This window comes from Formica exsecta, unplaced genomic scaffold, assembly GCF_003651465.1.
Source record: "Formica exsecta isolate Colony F162 unplaced genomic scaffold, ASM365146v1 scaffold181, whole genome shotgun sequence".
In the NCBI taxonomy this organism is placed as follows: Eukaryota; Metazoa; Arthropoda; class Insecta; order Hymenoptera; family Formicidae; genus Formica; species Formica exsecta.
Genome location: NW_021849121.1, coordinates 536,614 through 550,183, shown reverse-complemented (window position 1 = coordinate 550,183; position 13,570 = coordinate 536,614). Strand labels below are relative to the sequence as shown.

Sequence of the window (13,570 nt, the reverse complement as noted above, 5' to 3'; positions counted from 1 at the left end):
ATATATGTATTTATTTATTTATTTAATAGCTACAATTTCTTATATCATAGCTTATCAAATTTTTTATTATAGCTATAATTTCTAAAACATCCGAGAAAAGAGAAAAAGGGAAAAATTGTAACGATACCGTTACTAACGACCTCGCGAGCCGACCAGACGCTTGCATTACGAGGCTCGGCGCCTATGGTGCCCCTAAATTTCCACACCCGTATCGCGACCCCATCGTGGGGACCACCCCACCATGCACCGAATCGCGTGAGTGGGAGGAACCGGCCGGTGCGCTCTGTCGGGTATATAAGGCGGCCCGGCGAGCGCTTCACCACCAGTTCGTGATCTCGAGTCCTGTCTTACACTACTCCAGATCCGAAACCGACTCTCGCTAGTACCAGGCAACGGGCTTCCCGTTGTTAGGCCGGGCTTCCCAGTTGCTGGAACAGCACACCTCGCATCCTCGCTAAACCAGGCCACGGGCTTTCCGGTTGCTGGGACGGCACATCCTATGACTCCGCTAAACCAGGCCACGGGCTTCCCGTGGTTAGGCCGGGTTCCCCGGTTGCTGGGACGGCACATCCTATGACTCTGCTAAACCAGGCCACGGGCTTCCCGTGATTAGGCCGGGTTTCCCGGTTGCTGGGATGGCACATCCTGCGACTCCGCTAAACCAGGCCACGGGCTTCCAGTGGTTAGGCCGGGTTTCCCGGTTGCTGGGACGGCACATCCTGCGACTCCGCTAAACCAGGCCACGGGCTTCCCGTGGTTAGGCCGGGCTTTCCGGTTGCTGGGACGGCACGTAGACTGTAAGACCGTTCTGTATATACCGCATCCGGATAGAAAATAAGAACTGCCGTTTACCGATACGTTGTAAATATTGCGTCCGACCCCGTTTATCGCTCATTGTAAATATACTGGTGAATACCTGCGCCCGACTAACTCTTGTGGCTTACCCGCTTTCCGGTACATACCGCATAGGATTTAAGACCTGCCGCATACACCGCACTTTCTTGTACATATCACGTAGGATGCGTTCCACTTAACGACCGCAACACTCGCAAGCATCATCTGTCTTTGTTTAACTTTCGGTGAACAACAAAGATGAAATGATATCGTGAACGTTGCGGTCGTGAAGTGGAATGCGCCCGTAGAAGCTAAGACCTACCGCGACCGCGTTTCTTGTATAACACCGAGACACCGCCTACATGTGCTTTGCGAGACTTGCCTGCGTCCGCCTACATCACACTGCTCACACGAGCACTACTGCATACCGCTCTGATTAATTGGTCTAAATAAATCGTTTTATTGTACCAAGGAAAAGTGAGTTCGAGTTTCCCCCCTCTCCCAAATCCTGGCACTGGCGAGTCTAATCCGTGGCGTCGGGAAAGATGAACCGTTACAAAATATTTAATTAATAGTATCTATAAATTAGATTTCAAATTTAATAAAAAATTTGATTTTTGTGATTAGTTTTTTTATTTTTTTGGTCTGTTATTTGAATTACAATTACCTACCTGCAGTTCTCCTCGCCAATAGAGACCATCCTCATCTTCTTCCTCTTCTTCCTCTTCCTCTGCCGACTCATCGACATTAGGATCGTCTGTCGTGGATATAATTCCCGGTTTCAATGGAATCTTAACAGGCGGAGGTTTTGGTCCGCCCTTAGCCTTGATACCAAGTTTATTGTTTGCCAGTCTCAACGAGAATTCCATGTCTATGTCCAGCATATTTTCGGCCTCCGTGTGTACCACAATAAATTTGGTGATCACCCCGCATTCGTGCAGACCCTCCAATGGCGTGAGCACTATGTAGCTATAATCAAAATTGGTAATGTTGTGATAGTGCCAAGTACCGAGAAAGCCTGCCGTGATATTGTTGTAACCGATCCTGAAGTCAGCCTCGCGCCTATTTAGTTTGGCCACTATCAGTGCCTTTTGCAGCACCTCGATGGGCGTTGCTAACATGAATTTGATGTTAAAGTCGTAAGCGACAGTGAAGAGCTGGCATAGCGCCTCGACGCCCAGCGGACCATTCGGCGTGATAATCTCTGCCACTGCATGCCGGTTGCTCTCCGACAGACCGAATCTGCCACGAACGAAAGCGAACTTCTCTAACGGCGTGGTAACATTAAACTCTACTTTAGATTCCTTCCAGCGTATTAGGTCGCCGATTAGGCGGCCGGTGTACTTGCGTTTATCCAGCTCGAGATTAGCCGCGCCAAAGAACATCCAGTTAGTCATGAGACGCAACTGGCACTTGAGTTCGTTCTTTCGGTAGTTTGCCAAAGGCGAATACAGGTGCAGATTGCCAGTAAGATTGAACACATTGTCTGATTCCTTGTCTAAATGCCAGATGCTGCGCGCATCAATCGTTTTGTCGGGATTATACTTAATCAGCACATGTGTATCAATTGTTTCCGAGCGTAGCATCTTGTGAGTGACGTTTACAGTCATCCACGAGTTGGAGTGTACAGTGCTGGTCAAGCCATAATTTGCCGTCCATTCTTTCAAATCTTCATACTCATTCACGCTAGCATAGAATTCTGTTATGACGTGCTGGGAGTCCTTCCAGTAAGCGCTGCTACTAGCTAGGATTTTGTCTGGCAATTGTAGATATCTGCAGGCAATAATAGGATTAAAATAATAATCGGCAGTAAAAGTTATTTTTCTATAATTAAAATTTTGGAAATTAAATAGTTCGCCAAAAAAAAGTAAGAATAAAATTTGATTCGGCTTCATATTTTATAAAAAAATAGATAAAAATAATAATATTTTATATCTTATTATATCGCAAAAATAAATCAATTTAAAATCGAATGCATACTCTTACCTCACATTTAAGGCGGTCTTTTTCCACTGTTCAAAAGGCATTAACAGTTGCGACTCCAATTTGGCAGATGTCATTTCTGGCTGTACATCATAGTCTGCGCTAATCGACGCCTTGATTTCATTCTCCGGACTCCAATTCACAGTAACGTCTATCAGATAACTATGTGGATTACGTATAACCAAGTCACAAGAACCAGTTATTAGTCGACCCGGATAAGTCAATGTTATTATCGCGTTTCGCTTGATCCCGGATAAAGCTGGTTCCATCAGGTATACTTTACTTAATTGTAACATTGTGCCAAGTTTTAAAGCGGGATCCCTATTGGCGTCCCACTTGAGCTCCGCTGCCAACTCTTGCCGGTTCTCTTCGTTGATGCCGCTTAAGGTCAGATGTACGTCCCGCCATTTGTCTAAATGCAGCTCTAAACGAATTTCTCGCGTGGTGTCGATGTTCGTCATCGCTGAATACACGTTACCGCGGTATCTGGCTTCTATATATGACATTATACTGGTTGTCGACAACATTGTATGATTCAATACAAAGGCGTACTTATCGTAGTCTATTTGTTCGGCATATAAACTGACTCTGAGGTCACTATGATTCTGATACAAGTAGCAGTTAAGTAGAATTGGAGTAACAAAGCTCGGCGACTTGAAGATCATTTTCAAATGATGATTGATGATGACAGCCGACGATCGATCTGAGTAAGCTCCACGCGCGGTTATGTTGTGACCGCTGAACCACGTGCCGGAGAAATCCAGTTCGTACTCACGTCGTGATCGCTCGTTGATACGTGCGTCGATCAACATTGAGTTGAAATTCGGAATTGTCAGGTTCACGTGGCCTTCTATGGAGAACAGCAGATTACGCGGCATAATGATATTGACGATCAGACTAATCTCCTTCCCTGCAAATGGAAAAGATTTATTGAATATTTTTATAGTCAAATAAATTTAGCTTAATAATAAATTTTGCATCTTACCCGGTGCATATCCTATAAGCAAACTGGTCTTTGATTCGGCGCCGAGAGCGTAATGATTGATGCCCATCTTGAGATCCAGGTTCTGGATGGGTTTGGTGACGGCTATCAGCATGCTGACCTTTGTGCCCTGGTTTTGAAAGTACATCTTCGAGTAAGAGACGATAAGCTGCGCCGTGAGTTTGTGCCGATCGTCCTTGAGATGCGGATTCGAGTTCACTTCGGCGTGCAGCTCTAAGTGGCCGAGAGCTTGTTGATACCAAGCGCTTATCACAGTATTAAGTTGCGGGTAGGCAGTGGATTGCAGCTTCAGTTCTGCAGTCTTGTGTGTGAGCGTTTTCGACGAGCGGTTAGATAGCGAGATCTCCAGATGGAGAGTTTCCTTCTTCGGCATACGTTGCAGCTGATAATCTAGTTGGAAATCGCCGGCCAGGCTGATGTTTCGTTGAACGATGTAACCGATTAGTTTGCTCCAGACTCGCTTTGTTTGAAAAGTCAAGTCTATGTCGAATTGAGAGATGTTATTTTTTTGCGCGTTCCTTATCGCACCTGATGTGATTAAAAAAATGTTTTTAGTATTATTTGTATATAGTATTATATATAATATAATTATAATGCAAAACATACATTTATGATAAAATTAGTTATAAAATTAACTTTATGTTAATTACAAAAAAAAATTTATTTATTTATAAACTGAAGAAGATTGGAATCGATTTGAAAAGACGACAAAGTACCTGAAATGGCAGCAATGCGTTCATTATTGATAGTTAGATAGACTTTAGGATGATAAGTGTATCCATTATTGAACTTCTTTCTCGTGTAACCCACGCTGGCATCTAAGTGTTTCGTACCATTGATATCGAAACCGATATCTATGAAAGTCTCATCTTCAGAACGTTTGTATGTGCCTGAAAATATAAGAGCATTATTTTAATATCTTCAATAATCACATAATTTGAACAAAAAATTAGATATACATTCACAAAATACTAACCTTTAGCAATCAAAGAATTACCGGCCGAATGGACTAAAGCGGTAACGTTATTATTTATTATATCAAAATCGACAATAGCGCTTATTTCTCTATTCACTTGCGAGCCAGGTGTATCAAATATCACTTTAAACGTGCTATGTTTCTGAAATAAAATTAATGAAAATCATAAAAAATATCTTTTGCTTTAATATTCAAAGAAACGAGATGCATACTATTGTAATTTTCATTAAACATCAATATCATTCAATTATTAAAAAATTACAATAATTATTTACAAAGAATTCGTTAAAAATTACACGAAATTTCTCTAATATGTGGCGATTGAATGATAAATTATATACAACTTTTACGTTACCTGAGTTTTATTCCAATTATACTCCAATACGTAATTCTTAGCAGTTGGATCGTCCTTAAGCAACGAGATTTTGAAGAGCGTGAATCCATTTAAGATGAAATAAGGCGCTTTGGTATCCTTGGTCACATTCGTGAATTGATAGTCAGTGCACATTTTCAAACCTATCAGCCTGTTTAAGGCGGCCCAGCTACAGGTGGTGTTGCTGATGATATTTTTAGGTATGACTATCGGATGTCGCGAATTCTTTTGGTTTTGATCGGCTACCAAGATGCCCAGAGACTTTTCTTCAATTTCGGCACCTTTAACTTTGATGAAAGCTATGTCCGAGAGCAACGAGAGCACATCTACGTTGCGATCTGGTAAGCCCAGACTCACCCGCACTAAACGGGTGTCATTTACGTTCAAATGAAGCTGCATTGTTCCGGAAGAGTAAATATTAGTTCGCAACTTAAGTCCGGCAGATTTGTAGAAAGCATCGACAGTCATCGTGCCTACTATGTCAGCACTTATGCTGCAAGAACATAACATAAAATAGAACGAGAAATATGTTAGAAAATAAAAATATAAAAGAAAAAAGAACACAAGAAAAAATTAACAAATAAATTATTCTCTTGAAAGAGACACAGAGATATTATTTATTAAATAAAATTCAATCAAATATAGAAGCTATATAAACAAAGAGAATTTTAATTATGAGAGTATTACAAATATTATCGAGATTTAAAAAAATTAAAAGAGGGATAGAAGACGAAGAAGATATATATCATTTATATAAAGTATATGTGAAAGGTTTCTGCATGATAAATATAATATTGTATATTCAGAAATTGTTATTTATATTTCTTATAACTGCATTTATGGTTATTATTTATTATAGAATAATTTTTGAGAGTATAATATATATACACAAAGAATAAACAAACCTAGAAGTAATATTGGCTGTGAGCTGGAACTCTCTGTTAGCTAGTCGAGCATCATTGAGTATCTTCGAAATCTTGAAATTACAAGCCGCGGAACCAGCGAAATCCAAGCGAATCGGCAAACCGGATCCTGTTGGCACGACGTAAGAGGAATCCAAGAACATCCCAGTCCTTTCGTAGAGGATTTCTTGCATGGCCAAAAACTCTTTTATCTTTTGCCAAGGATTGAAATTCGCCAGTGCGGACATCACTTGCTTGTCGCCGTCCAGCATCGTAAACTTCAACTCATTTCCGAATATCTTTTGCAACAAACAACAATAATATTATTATATTTAGCCTGTATGCATATAGAAAATTATTTTATTACTGTTATCTGTACGATATCTATTGTATCTATTTTAACAAATTTAATTTTTTTAAATCTTAAATTATAGCGAGATAAATATACATTTTTATTTTATTTACTTTTATATATATACCTTATAACCAAGGCTAATTTTCGGGTGATCGAAATTGTTATCGATAACATTAGGCAGCCGTTTTACATCATCCCAGTAATTTTCCTTTTCTGATGCCGATCTGAAATATCTAAGGAAATTCCGAAGGTGATTCGAGATTCTTTCGTTGCTGTACATGCCATTTGGACCAAAAAGATTTTCCGCGTAATATTCCAGGCCCTCCATTCGTGCAGTAATTTCAAATAAATTCACGGATTGGCCGAGGAGATCAGCGGTAACGTTGAATGTGAACGATCGCGGCACGTATGATTTTGGCGAAAAAATCAAATTTGTTTGATAATTCGCGCCGATATTATATTCTTCAGAAAAGAAAGAGTTTTCGTAATTACGCGAAAACTTTCTAATATCGCTGTTGAACTTGTTATCGATGTCTCGATCTGTTAGCAAACTTTGAATCTCGACTCTAGTAGGTGAGGCGGAGTTGTAGAGATTCGTTAAATGACTCCATACGAAAGAACCGACTGAAAATAATTTTAAAAAAATTATGATAAAAACGAAGCTAAAAACTAGAAGCAAAAATGACATAAGTTAAAATTTTTCTCTAAATAAACTTAAATTAATTAGAATTGTTAAAAAACAAACCAAAAACATGAATTTTTTTAAAATTCAGTGTTGTGTTAATATTTTCTTGCTATACTATAATAGAGATACTACAATAATAAATGCTTGTATGATATACAAACCTTGGTTGACTTCTTCCATTTTGAGAGCATGCTTGATGGTTTTAATAACGTTGTAATCAGGACAACGTATTACTTGTAAGTAAGAGGCAATACGAATTTCTGTGTCTAATGTTGTATTGCGATAATAATCAAGGAAAAATTGATCTCTTGTCTCTTCACAGGACGACAGCCTACGATGAGCATCAACGGCGGCAACGCGAATTTCCATGGGTAAGAAACCGCCAGTGTCATCTATGCATTTTTTCAGGTCTCTTCGCAAATTCTTTGTTTCAAGCCCCATGTTACCAATCGCCTTCAAAGCTTCCAATGTCTGAAATTATACAGTTATATTAAATTATTAATCCATTTATAACAGTTGATTATTTATTAATAATTATATTATATTTCTATTAAAAATCTTTTATCCTTTCATAACATAATTATTCTTATTATAATTTGAATTAAACAAAAATTATTTTTATAAAGATTTATTTCTTCCGCTATGTGTATACATATATGTGAAAGTGCGCGCTTCTTTCTTCTAGACTAGAAGAATGAAGCGCGCTTCATTCGTACTTTATTTCTAGAATTTGCTGCAAATGGCAAGAATAAAATTATAAATATTTTACTTCTTTCGTCACAAGAGGAGAATGAAGACGGGGCGCGCAACCTCGTGAGATTTTCTGTTGAAGATGCGACAGGAACGCGTCCACCTCTTCCAAATCGATACAGTTATCGTTGTTTCTACAATACGTGTGAATAATGGTGGAGTAGCTGAGAATAAACTGGGCTTGGGGAATTTGATGCTGAAAGTCCAGTAACTGCGAGAGAGCTTTGATGGTGTCGTGATCCGGTTGCGGGAATAAAGCAAAAGTAATGATCCAATCATTAATAGTCGCTTGATTAACATATTTCTTCATTATCAGATCCTTCATCACATTTACCGCGGCGTTGCTGTTTAGGTGTGGCAGTGCAGCAACAACATGCTTTCTGTCAAATAAAAGAAAATATCAAATATAATCAAGGAAAAATATTGACATATTATATTGAATAAAATAAATTAATCATAATTTTTACATTGTAGCTTTTTTAATTATTTATAAACTTAAACCCTTTTTAGTTGACTAGAAAAAGATTATACTTAGTAACTACGTACTTTCCATGTTTGCAAATGTTATTAGCTCTCGAGAACAGCTGCGACAACAGGGGATAATCTAGAAAACGAGCCGAATGAATGAAATTGGTAAACATTTCAGCGAATCTCTGTTGCAAATCATCAGCGCTTGCCGCGAGTCTGCACATGCTCTTCATTAAATCTCGGGAGGTTCGTAACTCGCCGTGCATAGTCTTCGGCATCTTTGTATGGTCATATAGCAACGTGGTTCTCTTTGTGACAGATGCACCTCGAATAAAATTATCTTCGTCTTTTTCTTCATCATCAATATCTTCATCCTCTTCGGATTCCTGGAAAAAATCCGTCTCCTTTATCTCCTGAATCAGTTGAAGAATCATCCGAGAATCGGTCCTGGCACCAGCTTTGTCGCCATTGGAGAGTGGTTGTAGCAATCGCATCTCGTCACAGACTACTCTCTCGTAAACGTTATGATCAATCGTAATTTCGCAATCGCTGCGTGATTTGAACAATCTGTCTTGACCATGTAGCTTTCGCGGACTTCTATAAGGATTCGATTGCACTACGGAGAAGTACTTGGGACCGTTCTGGCAGTCGGCCAGATCTTTGCTCTTCTTTACAATTAGGCTGGTTCGCTTGGCCTCGTACAAACGATATTCAGTATTGCAGGCGCCATAAACGTCCACTTCGTTAGCATTGTGGTCCACGTCGAAGCGCCGCATGCTGTTCTGCAGCATCGATAGCATGCCCCTTTTCAGGTTCAATGTCCAGACCGGTTCCCGCCGGTTCGGACACAGCTCGTGGATTAACCCATCGTCGAATGTAAATCTCAGTGTAAAACGCTCAAGACTGGTCTTAAACTCATAGCCGGTATGATCGGGGAACTCGACGTTATACGTGCTGCGATCGTGGCTGATGCTGGCGTTTAGAATCTTAAGTGTACCTTCGCAGGGACTGCTGAAATGCACGGACAGAGTAGCATCGATATGCAAGGCCGAATCGTTTTCGAGATGATGAGGCAATGTCTGATGATAACCCAGATTTGTGCTTACGTCCACAGAGTATGAGTACACGTAATGAATATCCTTCTGGTATTTGAATTTTCTTTCCACTGGAACTGAAAAGGAATAGGTAAACGATATATTATTTAATAAGATTTATTTAATATTTAAAATATAAAATAGAATATATAAGACAAAGTCAGAAATTTTATTTTTTTAAAACTATTAATTGATATTTGTTATGATTTACATTGTCAGTGAAAGTAAATTTATGCGCAAAGTAAATTTATCGTTTAAAAACATTTTCTATGCATCTAGCAATAATTTCTTTTCTGAGATAATTTTCATTTCTTAGTAATCTGTTATCTATACAAATACGCATTTGAAAAATAAAGATCAGAGTTCTTCACCTCGACACGCGCAACTACGACATTACAAAATAATTTCACATTTAAGCAAAGCCGAAAATAAAAATATGAAAGAGAGACAAGGAAGTAAAGACATTATAAATTTTGACTAATTTGATAAATTAAAATTAATAAGTTATTACTTAAGCGTTTTAGAGCTTGGTTATACGTATGCAACAAATAACGCAAGCAAACATTATTTACAAATTTATGTAAAATAAGCTGATTATTTCTCGAATTAAAGCGCAAAAAAATAATTTTTTATTTTAAATTAATCACATTTAAAAAAGTAAATAAGAAAGATTTCAATGCTAAAAAGATGCAATGCTAGCAATTCTCGTAAGAAAAACATGAGACGGGATTATAACAGCGCGAAAATGGATCTCCGTTTCTTTTTTCAATAATACGCTAACGCGGCATGTAATGAATGATAAATTTCCGAAAATTGTAAAGTCGACGGAAACACGAAAATAGAAACTGCACTTTGTGTTAGTACAATATGTGGTATATACGTGTAGAATATATAAAAAGATTACCCTTGCATTTGATACGGCCACATGGCGCATGATCCTTGCTAATTTCTGGAAATAAAAAATTTAAAAAATGTTATATGCAATGTATAATGCTAGTATATTTATTTTATGTTAATAATTTACAATGTTTTATATTGTTATCTTGAGTTGATTAAAAAATAATATCACCGATTGTATTAAAAGTGGACAATTTAAATTTAAAAATTCTTTGGCAAGAAAATTTTAATAATACATAAATTTTATTTATACATAGTTTAATTTTAAGGATTGGATTATTTATTTATGAGCATTGTTAATACATTTTTAACTGCCATATATATACCTATGCAATATCATCCTTTAAATTACAAAATACTTTTACATTTAAATTATTTTCATAATTGTTAGTTTAATATAAGGCATGAATGTTTAAACAAACATTCTACATGAGATTTTGTACATATATAATGCAGTTAATATTATTAAAGATATATAGCACAGAAAAAAATACATATATATATATAATATAGACATCTTTATCCAACTATGTAAACGCTCTTGTATGTTTATGTTATTTTGTTATACTTTAAGAGACGTCAACATCGCTTGCTAACGATTAACAGGCAAATTAATGAGATACCGGACGTTGCAATAAATATACCGGAAATTGCTGATAATTACCTCCTCGCACGGCAGTTAACACTGCGCACGTGAGCGCACAAAGCAATATTGCCCTCATGATTTCCGGTACCAACTCTCAAATCTTATATCGTTTTCGGAATCCTCGAGAGGTCCTTTAAGATCGGCACTTTCTTATCGAGGTCCACATCCCTCGATGTTGGATATCAATCTGTCGCAATGTGTTGCTATCTAACTGATCGATTAATATTAATTGATAAACACTATCAGAAGCAGAAATTTTCGCAATAAATGATTTTTGCACACTGATCACTATTATTCTCTTCTCTTTCTCTCTTTTTTTTAAAATTCAGTGTTGTGTTAATATTTTCTTGCTATACTATAATAGAGATACTACAATAATAAATGCTTGTATGATATACAAACCTTGGTTGACTTCTTCCATTTTGAGAGCATGCTTGATGGTTTTAATAACGTTGTAATCAGGACAACGTATTACTTGTAAGTAAGAGGCAATACGAATTTCTGTGTCTAATGTTGTATTGCGATAATAATCAAGGAAAAATTGATCTCTTGTCTCTTCACAGGACGACAGCCTACGATGAGCATCAACGGCGGCAACGCGAATTTCCATGGGTAAGAAACCGCCAGTGTCATCTATGCATTTTTTCAGGTCTCTTCGCAAATTCTTTGTTTCAAGCCCCATGTTACCAATCGCCTTCAAAGCTTCCAATGTCTGAAATTATACAGTTATATTAAATTATTAATCCATTTATAACAATTGATTATTTATTTCTCTCTCTCTCTCTCTCTCTCTCTTACAATTTTTCTTCCTTGCCACTTTTACACTACGTCAGGTTTTCACTTGGATCTATGAAAATTTCAAATTTTGCGGAGATATCGATAGAAGTCTCTGTTGTTACTCACGGCGGCTGAGCTCTTTCTCTCATGTGACAAAAATATACGCGATAACCACCCGAGAGATAAACCGGGGTGCGGATTGGCGACTTGATTGAAGATGAAAACGGAGGTAGAGAGAATGTATGTGGCGTCCACACCACGTGCAGTTAAATAAGTATTTCCGTTGCTGGCTGGTCGGCGAATGGCCGAATGGCCGAGGGAGAGGATCAGATGCTAAAGGTCTCCCAATGCTTTTTGTGTTTACACAGAGGTCAGAGGTTTCCTCCGTCTTTGATAAGATAGCGGCTCATAACGAGAACCTAGAAAGACTCTTGATCTTTATGCGAAGACATACTAAGAATGCAGCATAAGGAATACACATGGACTTCATATGGTGTCCACATGGAATCGGTTTCAAATTATTTCGCTGGCTAAGCTGAAAGAAAGAGGAAGTATTTCTATTTAGAAGAAAACGAAGAGATATTTAGGACAGCATTTGAATATTATTTTACAATCGCACGTTATTATTTCGTTATTATTTTCAGAGTTTGGAGACAAAACGAGAGAAAAATTATTTTTTAAGAAGATAAGAAAAATAGAGATAGAGAAAGATAACAAATTATAAAAAACACAGCTAAATAGAACGGATTTAGTATATAATATTGCAAACTATAAAATACAATCGAAATAAATACAAAATTGTAAAAGTACATGGAAAGAAAAAATAGAGAGAGAGAGAGAGAGAAAGAGAGACAGAGAAATACAAAACACAAAAACAAATATTTAGTTCGATATGCAAATATTTGTTCTCTTATCTCGATACTGTTCAGAGCAGCCTAAATCGCTGATTTCTTATCCTATGATATTCATATTACATATAATAAAGCGGTTCTCTAAATTCGATTGCAGATATACATAAGCGAGAAAAAAAACAAGTAGATATTAGAAAGAGTTCGAAAAATTCTTGTCAGATTATATTATTCGCACCGGGTGACGAAATAAACATCTACCCAGACGACTATAAACAAATGTTGTAATGAGATATATAATTTTTATCGAATTATACAATCTTATCTCTTAATAAGGAGAGCAAAAAAGAAATTCAAATAAAGACAAACACACAATTCACATTCGCTCCCATATCCGGCCGTGTACGACCGGAAGTCGACTGTTCAAAGAAGATGATTAGTTATGTATAATGTATGCTGCCAATGTAATCTCAAGGAAAAAGGATTTCTTTGTTCCTGATTGATCGATTAGACACGCTATTTTATTCTACCGTAGAAAATTTTTTGAACACACTCTCACTCAGTGTTGTTAGAGCCACTTCGACTAAACTCCGGTAAATTTAATTGTTAATTAACTTACAGGGCGACCAAAAACAGAATTTTAAAATTTGTATTATACATAAGAATTATATTGTTAGAAAATTTTAATCGAAGTTTAGTCGAAGTTGCTTTTATACGGGCGCGGTTTTGTTGCGCATGCGCATTGAATGTGGTATCAATAAAGTAGTTAATCGAATGAAATAAGGTTCTGTGTGATTCTCATTTAATCCTTTCTCAAAATTATTTTAAAAATTTTGGGAAATTGACTAAAAAAACTAAAAATATGAAGCAAAAAATAACATTCACAAATTATATTTATTTATTTACATAGCTATTTAATTTATCTTCTGCGAGATCCCGCCAAAACTGAGATGCCCATCACATATACATCACATATATA

The 13,570-nt window shown here is 37.2% G+C and overlaps 1 protein-coding gene across 1 annotated transcript in view; it reads right to left on the bottom strand.

Annotated features, from left to right (window-relative positions):
• The window catches only part of LOC115233654 (apolipophorins), a 21,663-nt gene extending 10,390 nt beyond the window's left edge, over window positions 1–11,273 (bottom strand). The window contains exons 1-13 of the mRNA XM_029804201.1: window positions 10,985–11,273; window positions 10,328–10,372; window positions 8,408–9,500; window positions 7,881–8,241; window positions 7,273–7,582; window positions 6,551–7,050; window positions 6,075–6,370; window positions 5,152–5,662; window positions 4,797–4,938; window positions 4,537–4,710; window positions 3,803–4,348; window positions 2,821–3,727; window positions 1,506–2,607 (exon numbers count right to left, since the gene is read on the bottom strand). Of these exons, the coding sequence (XP_029660061.1) occupies window positions 1,506–2,607; window positions 2,821–3,727; window positions 3,803–4,348; window positions 4,537–4,710; window positions 4,797–4,938; window positions 5,152–5,662; window positions 6,075–6,370; window positions 6,551–7,050; window positions 7,273–7,582; window positions 7,881–8,241; window positions 8,408–9,500; window positions 10,328–10,372; window positions 10,985–11,042 (6,045 nt within the window). The 5' untranslated portion in view covers window positions 11,043–11,273. The remainder of the gene's footprint in view (window positions 1–1,505; window positions 2,608–2,820; window positions 3,728–3,802; window positions 4,349–4,536; window positions 4,711–4,796; window positions 4,939–5,151; window positions 5,663–6,074; window positions 6,371–6,550; window positions 7,051–7,272; window positions 7,583–7,880; window positions 8,242–8,407; window positions 9,501–10,327; window positions 10,373–10,984) is intronic.
• Between the last annotated feature and the right edge of the window lie 2,297 nt (window positions 11,274–13,570).